At 45.4% G+C, this 26,823-nt stretch overlaps 1 protein-coding gene across 10 annotated transcripts in view; it reads left to right on the plus strand.

The window, feature by feature from the left end:
* The window catches only part of PITPNM2 (phosphatidylinositol transfer protein membrane associated 2), a 125,205-nt gene that overhangs the window by 37,742 nt on the left and 60,640 nt on the right, over positions 1-26,823 (plus strand). For all 10 annotated transcript variants that reach the window (XM_064726496.1, XM_064726501.1, XM_064726502.1 and 7 more), the window contains one exon: positions 23,765-23,938. In XM_064726496.1, coding sequence (XP_064582566.1) covers positions 23,861-23,938 — 78 coding nt within the window. In that variant the 5' untranslated portion in view covers positions 23,765-23,860. The remainder of the gene's footprint in view (positions 1-23,764; positions 23,939-26,823) is intronic.

A 26,823-nucleotide genomic window follows, 5' to 3' on the forward strand; every position in this document is an offset into this window, starting at 1 on the left:
GAGCTGGTGGGCAGTGTTGAGCTTGGCTGAAATGCTGCTGGAGAGGGGGATGTTGTCACTTGAAGTTCCTCTCTGATCCCTTCTTGCTTTTGTTGGCAGCCAGCAGTTAAAGGGGGAAAAGGCATTTCTGGCTCTGGGCATCTGGGCCCAAGCCTGGCTGCCACCTCAGCTGCCTCTGAAGAGCTTGGTCCTTACGGGAGCTGACAAACAAGAATGAATTGGTGACTCACCAGCACAATAATGTCAGAAATGCTGGTTTTATTTTGCTGTGCCTGCATGTTCTTCAACCTGTAACTATTTATGCATTTTTTAGCCTGAAGAGAGGCTCTTGTGTCCATGTAGAGCAGAGGATGAAAATGCAGAGTGGGTGCTTTTGGAAGAAAAGTCTCTTTGGTGCAGTGGGATGCTGCAGGTGGATGGATGGCTTGGCTTTCACCAATATGAGGAGGATTGGCAGAGCTTGATTTTAGTCCAGGTGGTTGGTGGAGCAAAAAAAGGGTTTCTCTAAAGATCTTGTGTTCAGTTTTCTCTCTTGTTTTTTCTCCTGAAGCAGCACAAAGGAGAACTCTGTTAACTACCTGCATTTGAGATCAGGAAAGCTCTGTCCATGTGTGTTTTCACTGGTTGGGGCTTTAAGTGACAAGTTAATTCTCAGATTAAGGAGGGGAAAAAATCCTTGGAACAGCAATGAAGCTATGTCAGTTTTGGGGAAGGGGAGAAAAAGATCTTCACAGAAGAGGAAAAATATGCTCATTTACAGTTCAGCTAATGAAGCAAGAGGTTTAGAAGATGTAACAACATACATTTATTGAGTTGTCTTTGTATTTATTAGTTGCTGTGTTCACTGAGCATGGTTTCCAGGGGTATGGCTTTTATTTCTCTTCAGTGATGAGAAGTTATCTTAATAAATTAAGGGATCTATTAACAGGAGCAGCTGTGTGTTTTCCAGCCTTCAGCCAGGCCCAGCTCTCGAGGATGCCTGAATCCCCTCACGTTTCTCTTTGAGCACAGAGCAAAATGGGCATTGCTCTGGGTGTGAGCATGTCACACAGGTCCCTCCTCAGCTGTGGGACTCTGTTCTGTCCCTAGTGACGATATGCTCTGTGTCTAAACTGTATGGATCGTGTGAGTGATTTTGATTTGGTTTTTATTTCCCCCCCTAGTTTGACTTTCCTTCTCCTTTTAGTCGTTCTTTCTTGTTGTTCCACAGTAAGCTTGGATATTAATCATATGGTATTCAGCCTCTCCCACTGTGACAATAACAGCAGCTTGATAATTTTTTTTGTAAGAATTTTTCCTTTACAACTGCAGCCTTCCAAAAAAAATCAACCAAAAATACCCCAAAGAATCCAACCTATGAAAAACCCAGGAAGGCTTTGAAGAAATGTCAGTGTCATTTAAATATGTAACACACACACTCAGGCTTTCTCTCTGTACCTGCTGTCTAATTTCCCTTCTCTCAATAGCTCTGACTAATCCTGGGATCTTTCCCTGTAGGAGCTCTGCTATTTATGAATAGAGCAAGTCCTATCTGTGGACTCGTGAATGCTGGGAGTACTCAGATTAACAATGTGCATAAATAGCAGGGAGCTGAAGGACCAGGTCCTCAGAATAACAATTGGGAGGAGATGACCCTGTGGAATATGTGATGAAGGAAACAGCTTTTGCTGGCCCCCCTGAGGGTGAGGGTGTGTTCTGTTGTGGGACTTGCCATGAAGAATCAAGTTCAGCATCCAGAGATGATCTCCTGAATTCTGCTGATCCTGACAGGGTATTTTTTTTGAAATGGTGCTGAGGGCATCTGCAATAGAAACAATGATTTTTCCTCTTACTGCAGCCCTCCTGTGTGTGTTCACCAGGTGCTCACATCACACTTAGTGTTCCCCTCTCTCCCTGAGCTATAAGGGAGAAAACAAGAGTGCTGTTAACCTGTGTAGTGCTCCTCTGGAAATGGAGAGCTGCCTCTCCATCCTCACCAGGAGCAGAGAACAAAGCTGCACCTACATCCTTTCCTGACAAAGGCTTCAAGTGCTTTCCAGCCCTTCAGTGGATAAAATCCTTGGAGCACAATGCTGTTGCTTATTTAATTACTGTTACTACCTAGTGTGTTTAGGGCAGCAGTTTAAGTGTAACTGGCATAAGGGATTTGCTAAACTCATTACTCGTTCTGCTTGTAACAATTTCTGTGTCTCCGTGGCCTTCTTGGGGAAAATAATCCACTTAAAACATCTTGAAAGAAGGGCTGGAGAGAGCCTGCTGAGGCCAGGGCAATTCAAAGTATGTGGTGGCAATGTTGATGCTCATTTTCTGCTGCGTGTCTGGAGCTCCTGTTAGCATAAAAGATTTGATACACTGGTTTCAGTGCAGAATAAGCATAAAGTGCCCTTAGCTGTGTTTCCAGGAGGCAGCTGACACACGGAGCTTATCTCTGTAACATTTCAGCAATGATAAGGCATCTGTAGCTCTTTCCATGACACAGTTTAGTAAATCCAGCAGCAGCCCTTTGCCTGACTCGCAGAGAAGATGTGGAGCTGCTTTTTGAATTGGCTGCACAAAGTGGTGTGTGATGAGCCCTATAAAATTGGGTCATTTATTTATCTGTTAAGTGTGAACTCTGATTTCAGTCTCGTTGGGCTCTGGCTGCTCGGGTTCAGTCTTCCTTGGTCACCCCTGCACAAGGATCTGCTTCACAGCAAGGACAGAGGCCAGGACGTGCCACTTCTTGGTCTCTTGTGTAGGTAGTGGGAGAAATGTGCTCAGGGACAGGGTGCTGCCAGGGCAATTCAAACCTGACTGGGAGCACTGGTGGCTCAGCTTGGTGTTGGGCAGGTGGGGCTGTTCTCATGCGTGTGGAGCTCACACTGCAGTAAAGATCAGCATCTCCTCATGGTATTTCTGGGACTGTCACGAACTGGTGCAGCTCCATTATTAATGTTGACCTTTTCCCTGCCCGATGAGACATCCATCTGCAGCATCCACTGCAGAGGCTCAGGAGAGCAGCATCCTGATACCTGCTGTCAAAACCAGTCCCTTTTCCCTCGTTGTGAAGCATCTCTTGTGATGTTTTCCACATGGCAGCCCCAAGTATGTAAAGACGTGTGTGTTTTCTGTGAACACAGCTGCTGCTCTTGACCCATCTGCCAGGAATTCTGCTCTTCAGACACAGCTTGCTTCCTCCTGGTGTCTGTCTCCCTGTTCCATCAGAAACAAACATTTTAACACAGCTTTGCTTAATGCAAAAGAATAACACACTCTCCTTTTAAGGGCATGGTTCAGAGAATGAGTGAATGCAAGGATGGGCTGAATCTCCTGTCAAATGGGTGGTTTCATTTGGACAGCTGTATAAAGTATTTGCTGCTGTGGAAAAACTCTTCTTCCACTGCATAAAAAATCCCTAAGCAAGTGTGTCTGGGCAATGCCAAACCTGGTTAGTGTAGGGTGAAGCTTCTTGGGAGTCTCTGTCCTTCCTGCTCAAAAGAAAACCGAGCCCATGCTTCATCTTTAATTGAGTTGGGTTTTGCTCTGCTACATGAGCTTTCTCAGCAGCACAACTAATATTGGGACTGGAGAAAAACCAGCAATTTGTTTTACTTTTGTAAGGAGGGAACAAAGAAAAAAATATTTAAAACCCCTCAAACAGAAACGTAAGAGCAAGCTGCTTTTAAAACACCTGCCTCTCACCTCTGCTAAAATGGGGGATGTAGCTGAATTACAGAGGGCCTGGATCATGCGCTCAGGAGTCTTTCCACACCATGGTCATGGTGCTGCCAAGGCTGTGCTCTGATCCAGTTAGAAGAGCTCTTCCAGGAACCATGTCATTATAGAGTTGGAAATTCTGGAAGCTGGGTGGATGCAGCAATACAGGAGAGCTGCTGTGCACTTCTGCTCTTTGTGCTAAAAATGTCTCAGGGATGAGCCCTGTCCTGCCCTGGCTCTGCTCCTGCTGCTGGGCACAGCGGCTTCCCAAGGCTCCTGTGCCCGCCTGGTGCCCGTGCCCTGGCTCTGCAGAGCTGGGCAAAGCCTCTCTGTCCTGCTGGGCCTCTGCTCCCTTCAGGACCACCTCGCTGATGGAGTGATTGGTTCTTTTGCACCATCAGCATGGGCCTCCTGATCTTTTCATCCCAGAGGTTAAATGTTTGATGTAAACACGTCTGCTTTGCTCCATAGGTCACATTGCCTGTGCCTGGCTCTAAACCAGCAGAGCATCTGATGGAGGTTGGGCTTTCTGATTTGATGGGAAATAGTGACAGGCACAGGAGGAAAATCAGCTGCAGCCTTTGGGCTCTCTTTCTTTGCTGTTGGGTGTTTTTATTTGTTTGTTTGTGTTTACTTGTTTGTTTTGCTGTGCTATGCCCTGGCCACTCTGCTTGGCCACCCCTGGCATTTGGTAAGTGTGTGCTCTTTTAAAAGAGGAGCGTGTTTGAAACTGGAGTAGCAGCTTCTGAAATTCCTCCTGTGCTGCCGTCCCTCCTGTGAAGGACCAGGATGGGCAGTGACTCCAGAGGAGCAGCCTTCATCCCTCAGAAGAGATTCCTCAGTGTGAGGTTTCTGCCCTAGGATGTTGGACCTGATGCTGCCGTGTCCAGAAGACATCTGGGCCTTTTTATTGTAATCATATTTGTGCATTCAGACCAATTTTGATGGTTATGAAGGTTCAAAAAAATCCCAGAGATCTTAATAAGCTAATTCAGTAACTGTTTGTGGCTTTTGTTGTTCCTCTTTGTTGTGAGGACAGAACTGGTTCTTGCTGATGAGTGCTGCATGAAAATTATATTATTAGTAATTACTGGTAATTTCTTGTCTGGAAGCTTCAGGTTTGTGGGAGCACTTGAATTTGCTTCTGTATTCCCTGTGGCTTGGCTGTAGTGTCTCACAGTACCTCAAGACACTTGAGCAGCTCCCTTTCCTCCATGGGAGCTTCTCACACCAGGTCTGGGTGGCAGAAGCAGTTCCCTCTCTGTCCTGGTGTGGATTTTCTGTCCAGTCAGGGCATCACTGAGGTGCTGAGGCTTCCCCCAGGTGAAATCCTGGGGGATTTCAGTGCAGGGTGAGGGCTCAGGGATGAGGGGGAAGGCAAAGGACCAGAATGTGCTCCTACATTTTCCCTTTAAAATTGTAATTTTATTTTAAATGTGCTGTGGTAACACGGTGGTTTCTGTCAGCTGGCAAAGTGAAGGATTAGTCATAGAGGTTTGTTTTGTTTTCTTCTAGGGAAGCTGGCAGAAAGGTAGAAAGAAAAAAGTGCACCATTAAACAAAAATCCCTGGAAAAACAACAACGCTAAAACAGCAGCTTTTCAAAGAAAATGACAGTATTGCTGTGTTTTCTTTTTATGGGAGCATCACCTGCCTATGGTGTCTCAAGTCCTTTTAGATTTAGATTAGGGATATTCCTGATTTTTGAGTTGTGCATGGAAACATGCATTGGAGGTAATTGTACCTGGCTTAGCTAAGGAAATGGGAATAAATGTAAGTACTGCTTAATTCTCCACTTTGAGAGTTACCTTTACTCCTTGTGCCAAATACTGAGTTTTTTTCTTCAAAGATCATCATTGGAATAGAAACATTTTTATCCCTCTCTGAGCCTGAGATTAATAGAGGAGGACTTCTTAAAAGCTGTATCTTCTGTTTTGATTTGGTTTCCAACATCCTAATTACTTCTCCTTCCAGCCATGCCTCTGTGTCTGCTTTCCTTTCATCTCCCCGGCTGTGGCTGGGAGCAGCCTCAGAGCAGAGGAGAAAGCTCCTGGCTGCAGGTGAGAGAACAGCGCTGGCAGGGCAGGGCCCTGCAGCCTGGGGGCACCGGGCACTGCAGCTGCAGTGGGGCAGCCCGGGGTCACCTCACACTGCTCTGCAAGGCTGCTGGGCTGAGATTGCCTGGGAATAAATAGTAATTAACCCTGGATATACTTGGAGAGGCAGTTCCTGCAGATGTTCCAAGCTTTTGTGAAAGGAGCAAGCAGGAAAAGCAGGGGGGCTTGCACTTTTTTTTTTTGTTTTGTTTCCTAAGCTGTACTAAGTTTATCCACATTTTCAGCCTGTTTGTTTTGGATACCCAGCTATTCTTAATAAACACCTGATTCCTTCCTGCTTGGAGATGCTGATGGGCTCTGGGGTATAAATCTGTGGCTCCTGTGTCCAGGTGACAACTTTGATTCCTCATGTCAGCATCTCCTCATGACTTCTTGCTCAGGAAGGTCAGTAAGGCTAAAGAGCAAATAACTTGTTTCCTAAGCAATGGAAGGTTCCTAAGCAGGTTGAGTTTATATTTGTAGCTTTGTTTTGAATGTTGTTGTTATTGGCTGAAGAAATGCTTGTGCTCCTGTGGTGCTCTGTGAACTCAGCTGCTGTGGTGCCCTTGAGTGCCTCTGGATTCAGAGTGGGAGGAATGCTTGTTATTCTGTGTGATGGAAGGGCCTGGCTGTTCTCAGACTCTGAGATGTGTAAAACCTTCAAACGCCAAAATATCGGCAGGGTGATGCAAAACTTTCCTCTCGACCAGATAAGTGATGGGAGATTTACTCTGATTTGTAAAATAATAATTTCTCACTGGTTACTTTGTGTAAACACCGATGGGTTTTTTATGAATTGATTCTCTTGCTGCCCCCTCCTCCCCCTGGGGAAAGTTCTTTAGCAGCACATGGAAAATGTGACTGACCCACAAAGGTCAGATTCAGTCTCCCCTTCTGCTTTTCTTATCCTGCTTGTCAGACAGCACAACTTACTTGCTTTATCTCCTGTCCAGATCTGGGTTTTTTTCTGTATTTCTTTTTTTTTTTTTCGTATGTGTGAATTTTAAATAGAATTTCTATAAAATATGGTGGCAGTAGAGCTGTTCCTTGAACGTAATTTACTGTGCTTTATGGCTCCTGCTGATCTTTTTTTAGTTTATTGCTACGGATGATATTGATTGGAGTACAGAGTTTTTTTGCAGCTGAAGGGAAAGGTTATGCTATTACAGATTATATATATTTTTAAAGACTGTCTTACAGTAATAGACACATACAGGCAGTGGTTACCAAAACTCATTATTAAGTAGCTGTAAAACCTCTAACAAGATAAACTGTTTAATGTATTGGCTGGTTAGTGTCTTTAGCCCTGCCTTTGATGGCGTGGTAGGTACAGTGTATATTTAGAAACTAATTCCAGAAAAAAACCATCTGTCAGACTAAAGATTTTCTCAAGACCCGAAAAAACAATCCTGTTTTTTATTTTTCTTAAGCTGAAAATCATGTGCTCTGCATGAAAGATGCTGGTAAAGCTTTGGGGAGAAAACAGGGGCAGTGGGTTCATAAAATCCCAACATCCCAGGAGAGGGAGATTCATGTGGCATTGCTGGGGTGGAGAACTTGGATGAGCAGAAGAATGTTGGTGTCCAGATTCGCTTCCAAACCTCCTGGATTTGGGGTTGGCTTTTATTTCTGGCTTTGGGGGTGGAGCTCAGGGCTGTGCAGAGCTGGAGCTGGGGATGTTACTGCTCTGTCTGGAAGGGGTTTGGGGATGCATCAGGAATCTCAGGGAATGATTCAGTTTGTAACAACCAACCTCCTTCCATGCATGTTTGTGCCTCTCCTGGTGGAGCTGCCTTGCCTCTGCCAAGCTCTGGAATATTTCTGGTTTTCCTGAACATGAGCAGAGCACCCTGAGGGATTTAAAAACCATTGCTAAGCATTCCTGTCTTTTTCTTCCCTTTTCTTCTTTTTCTCTTTCCCTTTTTTCATGTCACACAAAACCACTTGTCTGGAGTAGGGAAGTGTGTGATAGAACATTTAAACTTTAGGTTTTTGAGATTTTTCTTTTTTCTGTCAGTGGCCAGATAGCTCATTAGCTGAACTTGTGTGCTCTTAGTAGTAATATGGGTTTTTTTAATGGATTTTTTTTTTTCCTATAGGGATGTGTATATGACTGAAAGAATCAATTGCTTCTCTTGAACATCCCAATATTTATTTGCTTAACTGATTCTGCTAATGAGGAAAATGTGCATTCTGAAAGGCTTTACACACAATAAGGAAAAGTTAAGGAAGTTCCTTTATTTGTAGTGACTCTTAACTGCAAGAACTGGCCCATAAGTAACAGGGAGAAGTTGCTTCTAATACCCAACAGCTTTGTCCCCTGAAATACCACTCCTGGGAATGTGTGGTTATTCCCATCAGGCAGCCTGAGGGATCTGGAAAAAAGCTTTATTGGCATCAGTTGTGTGTTACCTGTGTTAGCCCTGAGTGCCTGAGCTGCTGGAGAGCTGAGGAGGAACTTGCACATGCAGATTTTCTTCACCAGAATTACAGATTTCACCATGTGTGTTTTATCTTGTCAGTTTTTTGAGGCTTTTCTCTTTTCCCTCCGTGGTTTCTATGGGAATGTCACGAGTTTGGGTGGTGTGTGTAACTCTCCCAACTGCAGCACAGTCTGTCTCTGTATTGCTTAACTTTTGGGGTTTTTTTTGTGCTCATTTTGTGATGTAGGACAAGAGCAGAGGATGTTTGACATTTAACTAGGGGTTCCAGTTACAGGGATGGCAGTCACAGATGATTTCTCCATCGTCTGGAAGTGAAATAATTAAATCAAAAAGCACAAACCATTGTTTCCATGCAAGCTTGAGGATGGACCTTTACCATCCCCAGTCCCCTGGGGTGTGATGCAAGCTGGGAGCCATCCCAGAGCTGGGAAGTTGGTTTGGGGAATGAAGGAGAAGAGAGATTTCTGTGGCTGACCCCAAGAAGGGCACTGTTGAGTCTCTACCACCTTTTCCAGAGAAACTGGAATGTGCTAAAACATCTGAGGGAACTGAGAGTGTTCCTAACCCTGGTCACAGCACTCCATGCATTTAAAAATAAAAACTGCTGACATTTCTTTCAGCTGTCCTTAGTGTGAATCAAAGCACTCTGGTTTCCAGTGTTTCTCAGCACTGACAGCGCCAGGCTGGGCAGCAGGGATATTTTAGCCCTGCATACAGGATTAGTGGTGTCTCAGGCAGGGAAATGAGGCACCTCTGTTCCGGCAAATGAGCAATTTACTGCTCAGAGGAAGGCCTGGTGCTGCCTGGCGGGTGGGTCTGTGCTGTGCGAGGCTTTGATGTGGGAATGCTGTCAGTCACCTGCGAGCCGAGGAGCTGCGAGAGGGCTGGACTGGCTGGAAACTTTGTGCTCATTTGCTGCTCTGGCTCAGGGAGCTTCTTCCAAAGAGATTGTGTGAGTGTCTTTGGGTGAAGAACCGAACTGCAAAGGTATAAAGGAATTTGGTTAAATAATCCCCTTCCCCTTTTAGAATTGATAACTTCAGTCCTAGGGCACCCCAAACCCTAAACAAGGGGTTCAGGTGGGATTTTGGAGACAGCTGCCCATGGTGCAAATACCAACCTTTGCTGATTTCTCTGTTTTTAAAACCTCTTTATGCTCCACAACTTTGTGGGTGCTCCCCTTGCCCTTGGTGTGGCAGCATTTCTGCAGGAAGAGCTGTTGGGCCACTCCGGGTGAAAGATGCAACAGGAACACAGCAAATGATCCTCTTTGTGCTGGGATCACCCCTTGTGCTGCACCCAGACCTTGTTGGTTTGGGTGGGGAGCGTGGAGGAGCCTCTCCCAGGAGGGTTTTTGAGCCCAATTACAGGAACTCTGTTAGGGAGCATTGCTGGAGGTGTGGATAGCACTGGAGGTAGTAATGCAGGCTTTTACCACATCATCTTAGCAAACCATTTTCTCCAATAAATGTGACAAGCTGACATGGGGCTTCCAGAGGAGTTTGTCCCTGAATCCTGGAGGAGCTCAGCTCTGGGAAGTGATGGGGAGGCTGACACTGCTGTCTTGGAAATCTTGGAGGTGATTGCTGGGGCGAGGAATATGAGGAAATTGCTTCATTCTCCTTCAGATGTGTGCAATTTGTAACTGTTTGGCTAATCTGATTATCTCATCTTGCTTGGGATGACAAATGGAACAGATAGCTGTGCTCTGCTCAGTTGGGTCCTTTTGTGCTAAAGGAGCACGTGACCTTATTTTGAAAGAGTAAACTCCTACAGGAATAAATACTGTAGAGAGAAAAATGCTGCTTTCTCTACTTTCCCCTGTGACAGGCTTCAGAAACTTGTCCATTATTCTGTAAAACAGTGTAGTTATAATCTGTCTGTCAGCATGGAACTGGAAAATATTTTCAGCTCAAAATAACCTCCACAAAGAAAATAGCTTCCATGTGATCCCCTATTCAGAGGAAAGCTACTGGACTTTAGTCCTAAATAAAGATTCCAACCAACTTTGGTGCTTTAAAGAGCAGTGGTGGTTGTCCTGAATTTGACATTACCAAGTCCACTCTCCTGAACAGCCTTTGCTTTGGTCAAGTCAACAGAGCGAGTTTCACAGTGGCTTCTCTTTGTTGCTGGTGCTTTCAGTTGCTTTGAGAGTGGCTTCAGTAGTGGGAAATGCAAGGAAAATTTTCCAAAATGTAATTATTGAGCCATCACTTAGTTGGCAAGTCCTTTTCAAAGCTTGCCATTGTCCTTTTGTCCTCTTTAGCATCGCTGGGAAAAAATGCATTAACCTGTGCTTGAGAAGGCCATGATTTGCTTGGTTTTTGATACAGTCAGGCCTATTTATTTTGTCAGCAGGAGATGCTGCTAATGTATTTAGCAGTAAATCATCCTGAAGCCAGGGCCCTAAACAGCTCTTGCTCGTGTTCTTTCTGTGGGGATGTTGTTGCTGAATGTGCAGAAGAGAATGGCCGTTCTTCTTTCTCTTCTAATTTCAGAGATCAGCAGGGATCAACTGCATTGCATTTTTAGAAGTAGCAATTCTGGTTCGTTTGGAACTTGGAAGTTTTCTCTCCCATTAGCTAATTAGGACTATTATACTCTATTGTCATTATTGTCACTGTATTTCTGAGAACCAAGGGTGAAAAGTGACTGTATAAAATGAAACTCATCAACGAGGCTCCCTGAGCCTATTGTGAGTCACCCTCGCTGTTTCTAGTGACAAAAATAAATCTTCTATTACAACTGTTGACTCCTGCAAGCCCTGCAGTTACTCATTGCAGGAGCTGGGGCTGGTTTGTGCCTTGGGAAGAGCCACTGTCACCAACACACGGCCAGGGAGAATTCTCACCCACGGGTGGCTCCTCTCAGCCAGGCTCTTTCTCTCCATCTCTAGCCCAGGATAAGTTGTTAAGCTTTTACCACCTCTTAGATGGTTTTGCTCTTTATCAATTTTATTAAAAATGCTGAAGATGATAGTGCTGTCCTGAGGAAGGAGGAGCAGCTGGCTCTTGACAAAAGCTTGTGTTTTAGTGGCAGAACAGAGAGGATGAGGTCCTGGATTTACATAATTATTGATACCTTTTTTTTTTTTTTTTAAACTAGAAACACGAATTGCACACCTGAGCAACTGAGATAATCTTCTGGCAGTGGTCTGTGTAATTAAAAAAAATTGTTAGCAGCTTCTCACTAAAAGTATGAATTGTTAGTGGTACCATTGCTTATGCTTTGCTTTTCTTCCTTGTAATTGTCGTGACTGGTATTTTTGGGGCAGATTTGCAGCTTGTCTATTTTCTCCCAAGCTGGCTAAAAATGCTGGTCTCACGTGACATGATAAATATTCTCTTGGAAGCTAATGCTGTATGTATCCTGAACTTCCCATCCTGCTGATGTCTGGATTCATTCCTGAAAATTGCAGGAGCTGGAGGAAAGGTGTCCATTTTTACTGAACCTGGGCATGGGGCTGTTAATGGTCCTAAGACTGGAATGTTTTTGTTTGCTTTAGCTTTTGGGTGGTATTAGCCTTAGCTGTAACCTCTTTCAGTTTCTGTTATCTTTTAATAAGGACTTCCTAGAGCTCTTGCAGGAGTTGAGTGTGTGCTGTCCCTGCTGGCATTGCTGGGAATGCTGCTCCCAATCTCTGGAACCTCTGAAAGACCAAGGCCCTGGTTGTGTTATTGATTTCTGGACTTTGCTGTCATTCAGGATTTTTGCTTACTGACAGAAGGAAAATAAAAGCAAACCTGCAGAAGAGCAGAAATGGAATTTTTAGGCTAATGAAGCTGTATTGTATCTGACAAATGGGTGGCTAATCTGTTGGAGAAGGGGGAGGGTTGACTTTTAATGAGAAGTTATTACATGTTGAATAGCTGTTAAATTGCTGTATTAATAAAGTGGACAATCCTCTCTAGCTTGTCTCCTTAAAGTATTCTTTTAATTGAGAACCCCCTTTGATCCATTCTTTTAAAAATTAATTAACATTTTGAAAAACACTTCTTTGACTGTGGTGGCCCGGTTCAGATTAAATTGGGGTTATGTCATGACTGCTTCCTTATGTACTTTAGCTGTAATTTATGGACTCAGTGGATAACACTAACTTCATAAGTAAGAGCTTAACACTTCTAAGAACAAGACTAATGGGCTGAGTTTTTTTTGGTCACAGTTCTTTGAATTGGCAGCAAACAGAAGAATAGAAATGAGATGAGAAAACAGGGTCCAGTGCCTGGAGTGCGAACTCTGGTATTATTTTCAGTTCAGCTCCTGATTGTTTTGACTGTGAGCCAGCTTTTGCAGTGAATTTTGGACTAAACTATCCAAACTTTAATGTCCCTCAGATATTGCATTTCTTGTAGACTGCAGGCAGCTTTTTTTTGCACAGACCAATTGTCCTTCATGCCATGTTGTGATCAAGCTGGAATGTTGAAGTCCTTTGGCTCCTCTGTTGCACTTCATGGATATCCCAAACCCTCCAGCTCTGGGTGGTTTTGCCTTCCCCCCTGGCAGCTCTGGATTTTGAGAGGCTGTCCCTCAGGAGCAGCAGGCACGTGTGCTCTGGACATGGCTGTCCAAGAAAGCCCAGCTCCTGAATCAGGTCACTGTTTACCAAGCAGATTTATGTCAGATATAAATACAGCTGTAATGCCCTTTGGCAGAGGGCATGTGGGGCTGTGCAGCGCTCCTGCAATCCGAGAGCTGACAGAGCTGGGCCAGCCGGGATGGAGAAATTCCCAAGGTGTGAACAAGTGGCCAGGCCACGGCAGGAGCTGGGACAGGGAACTGCAGCACCGGGTCAGAGCCATCCCTGAAATCTGAACCGACCCGTGCTCTGCTTCCTCAGCTGCTGCCAGGCTGCAACAAGGTTTCCATCCAATGGTGCATCTCATGAAAAGGAAATTTTGTGCCTGAACCCTTAGTAAGCTTGCTTTTGTAACACTGTCTAGTAAGGGACACTTCAAAAAAAACACCCTGAAACAATTTGGATATTTGTTGGGGAACAAAGGAAAAGTTTATTTGAATGGGTCTTGGGTTTTGTTACTTTTGTTTTAATTTACATTAAATTGCTTTCTTTTGCCCCACATGTGCAGTGTGACACCTTGTTGCAGGACACCCTGATGGACTTGTGAAGCTGAATTTGTAGTTGGAGGAGGTGGTTGAAATCCCATTTAATTTGAGGAATAAAACCACACATGAGTCCTCCAGGAACAGGAGAATTCCACCCTTGGGAAAGTTCTCTGCTTGCTTTGTCAGGCTGAAACCACAATATGTGCTCTATGGCTGTTAAATACTTTGGTACATCCAGAAATCTTCTGTAGAAAAGGGAATTGTTTCCTGGAGAGAATTCTGAGTGAAGCCAGAGCTTGGCGTTCTGAAACCAGTGGGAAGGGCTGTGGGAAGGGTTCAGCAAAATGGGTCAGAATTAAAGGCCAGAGGATTTGCTTCAAAGTTTTGTCTTGTGGATTTGACAGCTGAAATGTGAGTTTGGTTTGTGATGCCCAAGATATTAATGCAAAAATTGGGTTCAGAGCACCACTTAATTACATCTGAGAATATTTTCCCCAGCAAGGATTATTTGCATGGGGTTTTGGGGATACGGTTGTGAGTGAGAGTTTGAGCATCTTTTGATCTTGAGTAGTTTCTTTCCTTGTCATATGTGGAGATAGGAGGTCTGTAGCCCTTCTGGTGGGTGTTTGGTTGTGGCCATGCTGGTCTGAGTGTCACAGCTCTGCCAGTCTTCGTTCAAGTTACTGCATCTACCAAGATTTCAACAAAACAGAAAAGTTCTTGAAGCTCCCATGTGCTTTCCAGCAGAAAAAGGGCTTGTCTGAGGGTAACATGTGTGCTGAGAACCTCTGGGCTCTTGGGGAAATTTGATATTTTCAAGAATCGTTTCATTTTCTGCAGAAATTACTGATATCTTGAAAGGCAGTCGGTAAGAAGAAAAAAAATTCTTCACATTTTTTTTCTTGCAGAATCATGCCAATTATGAGGAAAATTGAATTTGCTTGAGCTACTCCACTCCCTCCTCTCTTTATAAAAAATTATTTTGTGGAAAAAGTTGGATCCCATCTTGAATCTGCTCTGTCACTGATTCTCTCCTGAATATTGGACCAGATCATTTTTCTCCCTATGTCTCAATTTCCCTGCAAATGAGGGATAATGATGGTTGTCCCTGAAGCCGGGGCAGAACTTTAATGCATCCCTCAAGCACTGGGATTTGCTGCAGGGAGCCCAGCTGGGCCCAGCCAGGCGCTCCTGCTCTGGCTGGGTGACTCAGAGAATGTTTCCTCTTTTCTTGCCAGTACCTGCATTTGTCTCCTCAGGTGCCGCTCCTGTCCTTGGCTGGGGTGAATTCAAATTTAAGTTGTGGTTTCAGTTTCCAGTCTCAGCTCTACTTTAAATGATCATAGTGTGTCCTTTGGGTTGTATTTTTTGTGGAGTGGGCAGAGTGGGGAAGGAGTGTGTTGGGTTTTCCTGGAGGAGGTGGGAGCTGGGGATGTGGGTAACACCTGGCAGTGCCCCTGGGCTCTGTGCTGCCTGAACTGCCCATTGCATCCTGGTTTGGAATCATGGGCAGGGGTCCTGGGTGTTGTGGAGGTGCAGCTGTGGCTCCAGGGCAGGGCAGGAGCCTGGAGCTGCCTGTCCAAGTGGCTGACAAAGCTTTGTCCTTCTTTAGCCTTCTCAGGGAGGAGTGAGGGACAGAAATGACCCAGCAGTTTGTTACCCAGGCTGAAGGAGAAACAGAACTGCTCTGGCACTTCGGCCTCCTCTGGCTCAGCTGGAAACACCCTGGAAGCCTCTAAATGGTGTGGGTGGTGTTTAGAGGCTGGGTGTTCCATGTTGTGGTTAGCATTAAGGGTGGTTTGCAAAGGCAGTAAGATGTGATGCTTTAAAAATGCGCCATCGCTCTGTATGTGGGATGTGGAATGGTGGAAGGCAACAAAAAACACCAGGCCAAAATGTGCTGACTAATGAACTGAAAGTGGGTATTGATTAGCTGTGCACTTTCATTACCCTGCTGCAGTCCAGGAGCAGTGAGCGATTCTTTTTTCTTTATTAAAAAAAAAAAAAAAGAAGAAACAAAAACTTTCAAAGGCGCTTATAAAATATTTAGTGTAATTATTTCCAAGATCAAAACTCCAAAGAAATTACCCAGCCACAGAAACCTTGTTAATCTGTTGGTGTTATGGATGAAAGACACAACAGAGATATTAAACATTTACTGCTCTTGTGCAAAATGGCCCTGTGCTTTCCACCTCAATTGCACCATTTTTCATCCGCCTTCACTGCTGAGTCTGTCTTGCTCCCCATGTAAGAATTTTAGGTGTCATTACAAGTTTCTTCTGATGGAGTGGGACTTATTTTCTTTATCCCCATTTTGCCCTTAGGCAAGGCAAGTCTCAGCCTAATGAAACCAGTGTGAAGTATTACAGTGCTCTAACACTGCCTCTGCAATGGTACAATGTTTTCCTCCATGAAATGGTCTTTTTAAACCAGCTTTGAATGCTCATTTCCTGTTCCACATGATATTTGCATAAATGAGGGAATAAAATGGGTTTCTTTCCATCAGGACTGTAACTACTGAAAAAGTGAAGTAGCTGTTGATGACCCTTTTCAGTTTGAATGGGGAGGTACTGAGGAAGCAATCCACGCTCTGTCCAATGTTGACTCAAATCCCAAAATTGCGTTTTTGGTCTCAAAAGCAGGTTTAGTGGATCTGCAAGTATTTGGAGATAAAAATTCAAATTAACATTGAGAAATAGCCTGAAATGGGCTGTCGGTTGGAAAAGATGAGCATAAAGACCCATGAATAAATGAGCTATAAAATGGGGAATGAGTGCTGTGGTTGCCATTGCAGGGGAGGTGGGATGTGGCTGTAATGGCTTTGGGACTGAGAGCCTTTCAAGTGTCTTGTGCAGCAGGGTAGGAACAAGAGCCACAGGAAATACACAAAGCTTTGCATTTCAGCTTCCTTGCTCTCAATTTCTTACTTTAATGCTTAGTGACTGGTAAGATCAAAGTGGGAGTTTTCATGACTTTCTGCCCTTGATGTTTTAATAGAAAACTGTGATTTCCAGTGCAGCCACTGATGGAGAGAAAGAGAACAGGGGTGGTGTGGACATGGACATGAAGAGCCTGGATGGATTTGTGGCTGGGATTTTACTGCTTAATACAAGTGAAGCCTTGACCAGCTGGTGGGAACTGCACCAGGCTCCCTTGTGTTCCCTCTCCTGATTTCTGTCAGGAAGAGCGATTGTAGCACCTGGAGCTGTAAAGTGTAAATGCAATAACCTCCCAGGGAGGCTACCTGGGAAATTAGATATGCTTATTTTGTTTATAAACTTGGCCTTCCTCCCATCTCCTGCCACTGCTGCCCACAGTGTGCAGGCTTCTGCATGCCAGTGGCCCTTCAGACTAATGGATGTGCCACCAACCAAAGAAAAATCCTGCCCATGCTGTTTGCCTGTGGCATTCCATAGATTTTTCTTTACAGTAGTTTAATGAGCTGCCAGCAATTTTCAGTCTGTTTTCAGCCAGCCCGCTGTACTTGCCACACTGTCAGTGCTGCTTTTATTTTTGTTTCTCTGTGTGTGTATATATATGTATGTCTATATATAAATATATATATATATATCACACATCTATATTTATGTATTTGTGTGTGTAATGTTGGCCTGTTTTCAGTGGATAATGCTGAGTCTTGGACTAAGAGCAACCCCATTAAAAGCAGGGTCTGCCCAGTTCCTTTAGCTCACCAGGCTCTGCGGCCTGGCCACAGGACACTGGGGTTTGTGGCTGCTCTCCTCGTGCAGACTGCTTGGAAACGTTTAAACTTTAATGTCAGTGCTCTTTTTAATATTCATCTTTATCCCCAGTATCAGCAAAAGGATTAGAGGCTGGTTTGTCTTTCCCTCTGAACTCATCTGTGGCTCGAGTGTGCTTATTAGCTCTTTTAATGGCTTCGTTATTAGTTCATTATTGCATAACCTCCAGGCACGGCAGGGCTTGAAATGTTAATTTTCCAACCAAAGTTCAGCTGATGGACTTCACCTGATCCCCCTGGAATCCCTGTGTGCATGGGGAGGGCTGGCTGGCCTTGCACCACACCATCACTTAGAGAGCAGAGGGAAGGGAGTCAGTTCTCCCTCTGCCAGGTGCTGAAGGAGTAACAGGACTGGAAAGTACAAAAAACCAGCACAATATCCGAGAATGTTTAATCAGAAAAGGTGGTGGGTGTTGTGCACGCTTTGCTGTGATGTTGCTTTCCCCCCTCCCCTTCTCCTCACGATGCTTCAAGCCAGTATTTGGCTGCCCAGTGAACTATAACAAGATTTAATAGCTCCAGTGTCGCTATATTGCATTTGGACTGCTTCCATCCTTCAGTTGTAATAAACGTCTACTTTACAATGAGCTCTTAAATTCTATAAGTGACGTCAAATTGGATCTAATAATGGCAAAAAGATCAAGTACTGGAGATGCAACTTGTTCACCCTGTCTTACCAAGCAGTGTTTGTCCTCAGCCCCTCGCTGTGCTGCTGCTGCTGGAGCTCGCCCTACACCTGGGAAAGGTGATTTTCACAAATGTTTGTGCTTTCCTTGTGCCCTGGCTGTGCTGCAGGCAGTGGGCCCGGGAGGGCTGGAACGGGACAGACCTCTCCTTTGGGATCACCTGGGACCACCCAATGGGCTGGGAGGGCTGGAATGGGACAGACCTCTCCATTGGGATCACCCTGGGACCACCCAATGGGCTGGGAGGGCTGAACAGCGCCCAGAGCATGGCTGGGTCACACTGACACACACTCACACTCGTGCACACCCTCGCACACCCGCTGCACTTGTTCATCAGCTGCTGACTCACTGTGGGATGGGATCTGAGCTCAGCCATGAAACTGGGATGTGCAAACATCTGCATGGTAATTTTTCTCTCTGAAGATGTGACAGATGAGATGGAGGATTAGGATGAACGACCCTGCCCAGAGTCACACACTGACACAGTGGCCTTGGAGCCAGAGCGTGTGAACTGTGCACTTTTAAGGAGCTTTAACTTTTGATCAGTTTTTTCTCTTTTCCCCCAGGCCTGATGAGTTTTTAAATCTGCTTAGCTGTCAGTGAGCAGGTACAACCCACACTATGAAAACTGAAAACTGCTGATTTTCGAAGCCTTGTTCTCTCTCTTCAGTTTAGTGCATGTGTGTGTGAGAGAGAGACAGTTTTGAGAGTAGTGATGAGTGGTTTGTGGCCACAAAGCTACTAAATAGAAATGTTGAGGCCTTTTGACCTTCCAATGTAGATATGGCTTGAAACAGTCCCAGTGGAGAGATCACTTTGGTGGGGTTGGGTGAGGAGGGGAGAGAAGGCAATGGTAAAATACGAGCGCTCGTTATTCATCTCCTTGGAAAAGCCTCATTAATTGTGTTTGCCCCTGACCTTTACAGAGCAGTGATCAGTCATGAGAGATTCACAGTGACACACTCCAGCCTAGAGTGTGCTGAGCACTCACAGACCAAGAAGTTCCTCTCTGTCCTGTGTCCTTCCTGCCGAGCCAGCAGTGGGATGTGGGCAGGACAGGTGCCAGGCTGTGCTGGTCCCTGTGGTGGATCCTGGGCCCTGTGTGCCACAGCTCCTGGAGAGGGCTGGGCAGGCAAGGCTTGACAACCAGGCTCTGCAGGTACTCGTGGAAAGCTCCTGAGAGGCAGGGACACTGTGGACAGCAGGATCAGAGTGACAGGGAATGCTCTTTGCAGCAGTGCCATTCTGGACAGATAAAGCTGAGCAGGACTGCTCTGGGCCAGGAGGGAAACTGCTGCATTAATCAAGGTGTGAGCCCGAGGCTGCCTTTGAAAACTGCTGACTTAGGCCCTGGGATTCTGTTTCCCATTTGTGCTGCAGCTTCTGAAGGCATACATAAATCCCAGCACAGTAAGGATGCAGTGCTTCCAGCCATGGCAGAGCTGTGTCCTCCTCCAGGGAGCTCTGCAGGAGAGGGAAGGTGGCTGGGCTGCTAAGCCTGGTGTTGCTTTCAAAGTCCAAGTGTTTGATCCACTTGGGATCAGTGCTGACATCTCTTTGATACTGCTTTCTTCAAGAAAGCATCTTCTTGGGGGATAAAAGTGATACAGAGAGCCTAAGGAAGGATTTAGGGAGGTAGGTGAGGTCTTCAGGTAATGCCTTCCCTCATCCTTTTGCCTTTACAGGTTTGGCTTGGTTTTCTTACAGTTGTTTCTGTTAATGATCTTAAATTTCTTGGTGATGTGAAAATATTGCAGGGAAAATGTTCAACAGCTGAGTCAGGAATATCAATCCTTAGCTCACGAGTGTGCTCTTTCATAGAGGAGACTTTCCTCAGCTTCTCCAGAGAGCACAGCCCTGAGCAGGCAGTGGGTGATGAGAACCTGAGACCTGGGGCTGGGACCTGCTTCTGCTGTGTGAGCCTCCATGATGGGTTTTCCTTTTAACTTTACAATGGCATTCAATGAACCTCCTGTGTGAGGCTGGAAAATGCTCATTATAGCTGCTCTCTGCCGTGTCTGTTGCAGAGGGAATGCAGCAGCCGTGGCCTGAGGTGGGTCCCTGCTGCTGGGGCGTTGCTCCCTGCAGCCCTGAAAGGCTCTGCTCAGCAGCCTGAGCATGGGAAAAGTGAGCTGGTCACAATTTGTCATTGAGGTGGCAGCTGGGAAGAGTCATAACAGCTCTTCTGTAGCCTGAACCCACAGTGTGAGTGGTTCTGCTACCCTGAACCCCTCGAGGAGCTGGGATTCTGCTGTCACACTCAGTTTCCATCTCCTCAGGGCTAGCCTGGGAAGCCTGGCTGGGATTTGGCCTCCAGCATTCCAGTAGCACAGTTTAACCACCCTTCACACGCTGAACTTGCTCCTTAATTACGAGCTGTCAGTTGTTATCAGCCCTTTGCTACCTCCCTTAGTAGCAGGGCGGCTGCCCAGACACTCCCAAAGTGAGCCAAGTTCATGGGTTAAATGGAGAGATTCTTGATCTGTTCAGCTTCTGCAGACCCAGATAATCCTCCCCTGATTTTAAAGCATGGGCACTTTTTTAGGGAGTTTGTTGTTGTGAGGGAGACTGTTAAAATGGGAAGTAAAAGCAGCAGGCTATGCATGAGCCTTTAGACAGCCTGGAGCAATGGCTCAGAGGTGGACCTGACTCATCTCAGCAGGATATTGACTCTGCAGCATAATTATGATGCTTTGAGAACCTGATTTTAAAATAATTGAGGTATAAAATTATGCGCCTGGCTCTCCCAGTTACTACAGCTCGGGGCATAAATTGAATAAGGGGCTGTACAAATGTGCCACTTGGCTGGAGCAGGAGCAGCAGCCAGTCTGGAACTGTCCTGCGTCACTGTGCTTGCCTCTTGCTGGGAAGGCAGCTGCAGGCTGAGCTTTGCAAACAGCCCCTGCATCTTCCAGGTGTGCAGCCACAGGGGTGTGGCAGATCCATGGAAAGTGCAGCTTGGTGTAGCCAAAATCCAGTAGTGAAACCCTGGCTGTTTGCTAATCCCAGCACGTGGAGCAGCTCCAGCACCTCTGGTTGCTCCCAGCAATGGGCTGGGTGCAGGGAGTGCCATGGACACAGATGGGGGTTTGATGCCCCTTTTCCAGAGCTGTGGTGGCCCCCCTGCTTCCAGAAGCACTTTTCCCTCTCTCCCATCATTTCTGCTGACAAACTTCTCTGTTTTGTTTAGATGATACAATGAGTGGTCTTTGATTCTCTATGAAATCCCAGGATTTTGGGAGGAGGCCACTGTCCTCATTGAATTGTCTGAAAGGGCCATTTTGGCACCTCTGTCCCACCTGGAATGGTGTTCCCCCAGATCTGAATTTGGTGAAATGCCATGGTTTTATTTCACGGTTTGATACCTGGGCTCCACTGCTCTTGCAAGGGTAAGAACAGGTTCTTTTCAACTCAAAGGCATCCCAAGCTGCAAACATACCTTGATAATTCACTTTTCTTTGCTTGTCTGGCTGAAAACCAGGCAGACAAGCCAGGTTTGTTCTCTTTGTGCCTCCTTGAGTGTCAGGCTGCTGATCCCAGGTGCCTTTCCCTTGGCTGAGGTTGGGATTTGCTCCGTGGTGTTGCCCAGTGTGTTTCCAGATTGTTTTCTACCCAGCCCTCAGGGGTGGCTGCAGTAGCTGGAGTGGGGCACCTCCAATGGACACATAATCAGGGTCTGCTGCTGCCTCCAGCCTGGGGGCTGAGCCCAAATGCTGCTTTTTAATCACTGACCACAGTCATGAAGGAGGGTTCATGCTGAACCCTCAGCTCCCATAACAGCAGAGCAGGAGCCCAGTGCTGTGACCAGACAGGCTCCACGTGCCAAGGCTGCTGCTGTGCCTGCTTGGGACCAAAATGTTGGGATTTTTAGTCTGTAATAAAATAAACCCTCTTGTGTCTCAGCCATCTGAATTATTACCTGACTGGCACTTCATTGTAAACACATTTTTTCCATGTTGGTTCTATTTTCTTACCATCTTACTGCTCTTTAGGTTCCATGTTTTGTTTTATTAATCTCTTCCAATCAATAGAAATATTCCATTTTTAGCAAGTAGCAAGGACAGATGTGTCTGATGTCCTTATGATGGAGCAGAATCACTTTCAGAGCATTTGGGGAACAAGGGGAGAAGCTTTTCAATCTAATTTTCAAAGATCTCTGAAGCACAACAAACTGCTCAAGATGTGTGGCTGAGTCTCCCACTGCCATCAGCTCCAGGAGTTGGGATCCTGGAGTTGCACCATTGCTGATCTGATCCCTGAGATCCATCCTCTGATGGTAACTGTTGTTCCTTGCCATGACACTAATTAAAAACCTCTTAATGAGATTATCTCCACCTGTTCTGGAGGATTAGTTTGATGGAGGAAATCCTGGATGCACACACTTCTGTGCAGAGCTCGGCAGTGCAGGGAAGCAGAGTTTTCCCAGAATTATTCTCTACAGGCTTTGCCATAGCAGAGACTTCTTTATCCTCCCCTCCACAGGCACAGATTGCTCTGACAGCAATAAAATGCAGCAGAGAATTGAATTTGGAAATAAATTGTTTAGATGATGCAGCAGCAGACAGATCACTATTCCAGAAGAGTCGGTCCGGGGCGGATTTGCTTTAGTGCCAGATTGGAAATGTGGCAGTGCCAGGGAGCTGAGCTGGGGGCACCGTGGCGTGGGGCTGGGTGTGCCCCAGGCTGGGTCCCTGCATGTGCTCAGCTCTGGCAGAGCCACCACAGCAAACCTGGGTTATAAACACTGCGTGTTGTCCCTGTCTGTGACCATGGGCATGTCCCTGAGCCTCTCCAAAGCTCGTAAAAGGTCGGTGAAGTGTTGTGCAAACACCGACTGGCACTAAGGGCTGTTGATAGCGGTGCGGTTTCCTGATTCCCACGTCGTGGTTTAATCCACAAGATAAATTGGTTGGGTTTGTTCTCTTGGTTGTTTCCACCAGTCACAGGGCTTGGGGCTGGTTTGGCTCCAGCAGCTCTCTCTGAAGATGTGCAGTAAACAGGCACAGCAGAAAGGTGGAATTTGGTGACAAGGAGGAGCCAAGGGAATGGTTTGTGAGCTGTGAGAGCCATCACCAGATCCTGCCCAGGCTGCCTTGGGCTCCTAACAGACTTTGCTTCTTGTGTCCTCTTCTCCTCACAGTCATCCTTTTATTTCCCCCTTCCTTACATAAAGTTATTGTCTTTATCCACAGTCCATAGGGGGTATTAAAGGTATTTGCAAAGTTCCTGCTTTAACTGTGGTATAGTAAATGCTGTATTCCCTGAATCCTTAACTGGTAATTCTGTTACAGTGCCTTGAGGTGGGGTACAATGGAATTTTTCTCTGTTGCAGTTTGATTTTTGACTGTATTCTCATGCAGTGGGAGTGTAAAAATGAGCCTGACATTGACAGAAGTGACAGGAGGATCTTGCCAGCAGACAGTTTTGGAGGTGCAAAAAGAAAGGGTCCTACCAAGACTATAATTCAGAATAAAGCAGGAGGAAAATGTACATTTCTGCTGTCTTTATTCTTAGAATACAATGGTCTTTCTTCATCAGATTGTTACTGAGGGCTGAGGAAGTTGGATAATTGCCCTTTCTTGCTGCTAAATGAATTTGAGAGGATAAAACCTGATGCTTTTGAGAGGATGCATCTCCAGTGTGTTGCTGACACTGGAGACTGTGGGCAGCAGCAGATCTGCCTATTCATTTGGAGCTTTTGTCACATCTCTTCCGTGGAGATGCTGTTGCATATGAAAGTCTGATTGATACTGAGGCAAAGGTCAGGAGAGTAATGGCTTTGATGGTATCCCCTGATGCAAATCAAAATTCTTCTGAAAGATTCTGTTCAATTTGAAATCAAAGGTCTGGTAGCACTCCAGGGATTCTTCTCTCTGCTATTATGCTTATAGCTATTACAAAAATTAATGTTTGCCTGTTATTGTTTGTTTTTGGTTTTTTTTTTCCTAAATAGGATGTTGTGCCATAGAATGGAAAATAACCACTTCTCTCTTTCCTCCCCCCTCCTTTCTGTCTGTTTCAGGGATCCTCGATGCATTTCCTTGCCATTATTTAAGGAGCCTTTACTAGAAGCTTTTGGATTGTGTTTGTGAGCAGCCAAGAGATTTTGGTATCCAAAATGCTCATAAAGGAATATCGCATTCCTCTCCCGATGAGCGTGGAAGAATATCGCATCGCCCAGCTCTACATGATCCAGGTCAGCACCCTCCCGTGCTCCTGCAGCCTCTGGGGGACAATTCCTGCAGGATTGGAAGCTTTAAATTTGAGGTTTGCTGTTTGCTTTTAAAGGAGCAGTGGGGAAAGGAACACAAATGTCAATTCCTGACTTGCTTCCTCTTCTGCTTAAATTGGAGAACCTCTGTCTGACCTGGGGGGGGAAACACAAACCTGTTCCTGTGGGACCACTCAGCCCAAGCGTGTGGGTTCCTACTGCTGTGGGGCATGAACTTCCCAGCTGGGTGGTGGTTACTGGTACTGCCAATTCCAGTTGCAAACCAAATTCTGTTCTTTTCTTGAGAAGCAACAGTCTAATATAAACTTGAGAGGGTAAACCAGAGGCATAATTTGGAGTTAAGGGAGGGGAAAAAAAAAAAAAGTAATATATCTCATATACTGTGCTCATATACCACAATGAAAGAGATACTAATCAGTTTAGGCATAAAATGTAGATTATTTTTAATAGGCTTCTGAATACTGATGGGAATTTTTGCAGAATTCCCTGTCTGCAGTAAAGCAGTTAATTAAAATGTTGGGTTTTTGTAACTGAAGTCCTTTGTGCCCGTATTCTCCCAGTGTTTGAAATCCAACCAGGAGCAGTTATAAAAGGAAATGAAACTGAAGTGTTATTTCATTGTGCCACACTTTAAATAAAATGTAATTTTCTTCATCCAGCAAAACACACATCTAATACTGAGTTTGCAGGAGAACTTTGCTTTCTGAAGCGGTGCTAGAAAAATCTGCTTTGGCTTAAAACCTAAAATAAGGGGAAAAAATAACCCACCCCAAATCAAAGCAAAAGTACAACTCCCCCGCTTTTCTCCTGACCACCCACCTGTGTTCCTCAAGGATTCATGCACTTGGGCTTGACTGTTTAAAGAATACATGTGTATTTTGCAGTAATAATGGTCAAATTCAATTTTCTGACACAAATGTGTCATCTTTGTGTGTTTAACCTAAATCTTGGTTTAAACAGGTAAACATTTTTCTTAGGTGGTTTCATTTTTCTTTACCTTTTCCTGATGCTGTAGCTGCTTTGAATATTGGTGTAATTATTTTGTTAACAACTTTGTCTCCCTAATTTGTCTCAGCTGCTTTGCCCGAAGAGCTGGTGGATGGCAGCAGAGTATTATCTGTGCAGAACTTGTCAGAGAGCAGCAGAGCGCAGGGGAGAGTGATCTGATTAGGAAGGAGGAGCCCACCTGATTAAACAGAGATGACTCCTGAATTGGGGACTGTCTGTGGGGCCTCCTGGGAGTTCTGGAGGACTTGGTCAGGGAGGTGGATTTGCTTTTTGATCTCAGAACTTAAATTGCTGATTTTAACTTCATGCAGAGCACTGGGTTCTGCTTTGTTGCTTTTCCTACAGGGATTTTGGCCACATCTTAACATCAAAAGGACATGAGGAACCACAAGGGTTTCATGCAAGGGGAAGTACACCAGCTTGAGAAACTGCATCTCCAAATTGCCATCCAGCCCTGCTTTAATTTTCTACTGCATTGCCAGGCAGCAGAGTAAGGTTTCCTTGCAGCTCAGGTGTCAGGTCAGGTTTCAGATCTCCCTCCCCTCTCCTGGAGCAGGGGCTGAGCTGGAAACACTTGGTGGAGCCCAGGGGCTGGGGGGCTGCAGGAGTGCAGGCAAGCAGGGCACTTTGCTGTGTTACTGTACAAGCAGCACAGAGGAAAAGTTAGCTGTGCTTTTCCTTGAGAATACCAGTTTCAGCTCAAGCTTGAAATAAACAAAAAGCAGTAACAAAACAAATTCCACTTAGGGTAGAGTTCATAGTTTGGCAGTGATTTGCTTCAATCATTCCTGCAATTGGTGGAAAGATTCCTGCTGGCTTCAGTGTGAGCTTTTCCTAGACCAGGATATCAAATCTTCAGTTTGATTTAAAAGTGGAGGTTTTGTCTTTGAGACAGGCAGTGGGGAGCATGACTCTGTCCTTTTAGAGAATGAGAAATTTCTTCATGTCTGCCCTTTTATTTTTCCTCTGGAACGCCTGAAGAGGCCACAGGAGAAGTAAGTTCTGTATGTTGAGCCCCCTTATGGGAACAAGCTGAGATATCTGTGCAAAGCAGCAGTGGAGAGGCATTTCTGAGAAATCTGTGGCTGAAATGTGGAACAGAATGTTTTGAAGTAGTTCCTGGGAAGAGGAGCGATTCTTAAAGGCAAAAGGTTAATTTCTGTGACATTTGTCATGTACAGAATGGTGGCATTATTGCTCGCAGCACCAGGCAGCCTGGCCCTGTGAGGAGCAGCTCTCCAGCAGTGCAAAAGGAGATGTCACAATTGCTCCTCAAGGGTTTAGGTAGCCCCAAGCATGCACCTGCAGTTGATCACTCATTTACCTTTGAGCTCATGAGTGAAAATTCCCATTAAATTCCAAACCAGTTGGTACAAAGCCTCCTATTTTTTTCTTTTAATCTTTTTGCCTAGGTATACATTTTCCTAGATTCCAGCATTGTCCAAATGGAAGTTTTCCACAAGGCCCTTCTCCCCTGAGCCCTGTGGTGGAAGTGATGCCCCAAAGCCACATAGGCAGGGATGTTCAGACTCAAGCTGCAGTACTGCCATCACTTGTCAAAGCCATTTCCATGTAGATTTTCGCTCTGCAGGGGAAGGATCAATCATCTGTTTTCATGAGAGAACAATCCCTTCTTATTCATACAAGTCTCCACAAAACTTTCCACCAGATTTGATGTAAGCAGCATCGTGCCCAAAGAGCAAAGGATCCTTCCATTAAATGGGAACAGGCTGTACTCATATTTGCTGTGTTTACTGGATGGGAGAATTAAAACTGTGCAGTATATAATCCACATCTCTCTTGCTTCTCTGCGCCACTGGGCAGGCGAGACGTGCAATAAA

The sequence above is a fragment of the Zonotrichia leucophrys genome, chromosome 15, assembly GCF_028769735.1.
Source record: "Zonotrichia leucophrys gambelii isolate GWCS_2022_RI chromosome 15, RI_Zleu_2.0, whole genome shotgun sequence".
NCBI classification, from domain to species: domain Eukaryota; kingdom Metazoa; phylum Chordata; class Aves; order Passeriformes; family Passerellidae; genus Zonotrichia; species Zonotrichia leucophrys.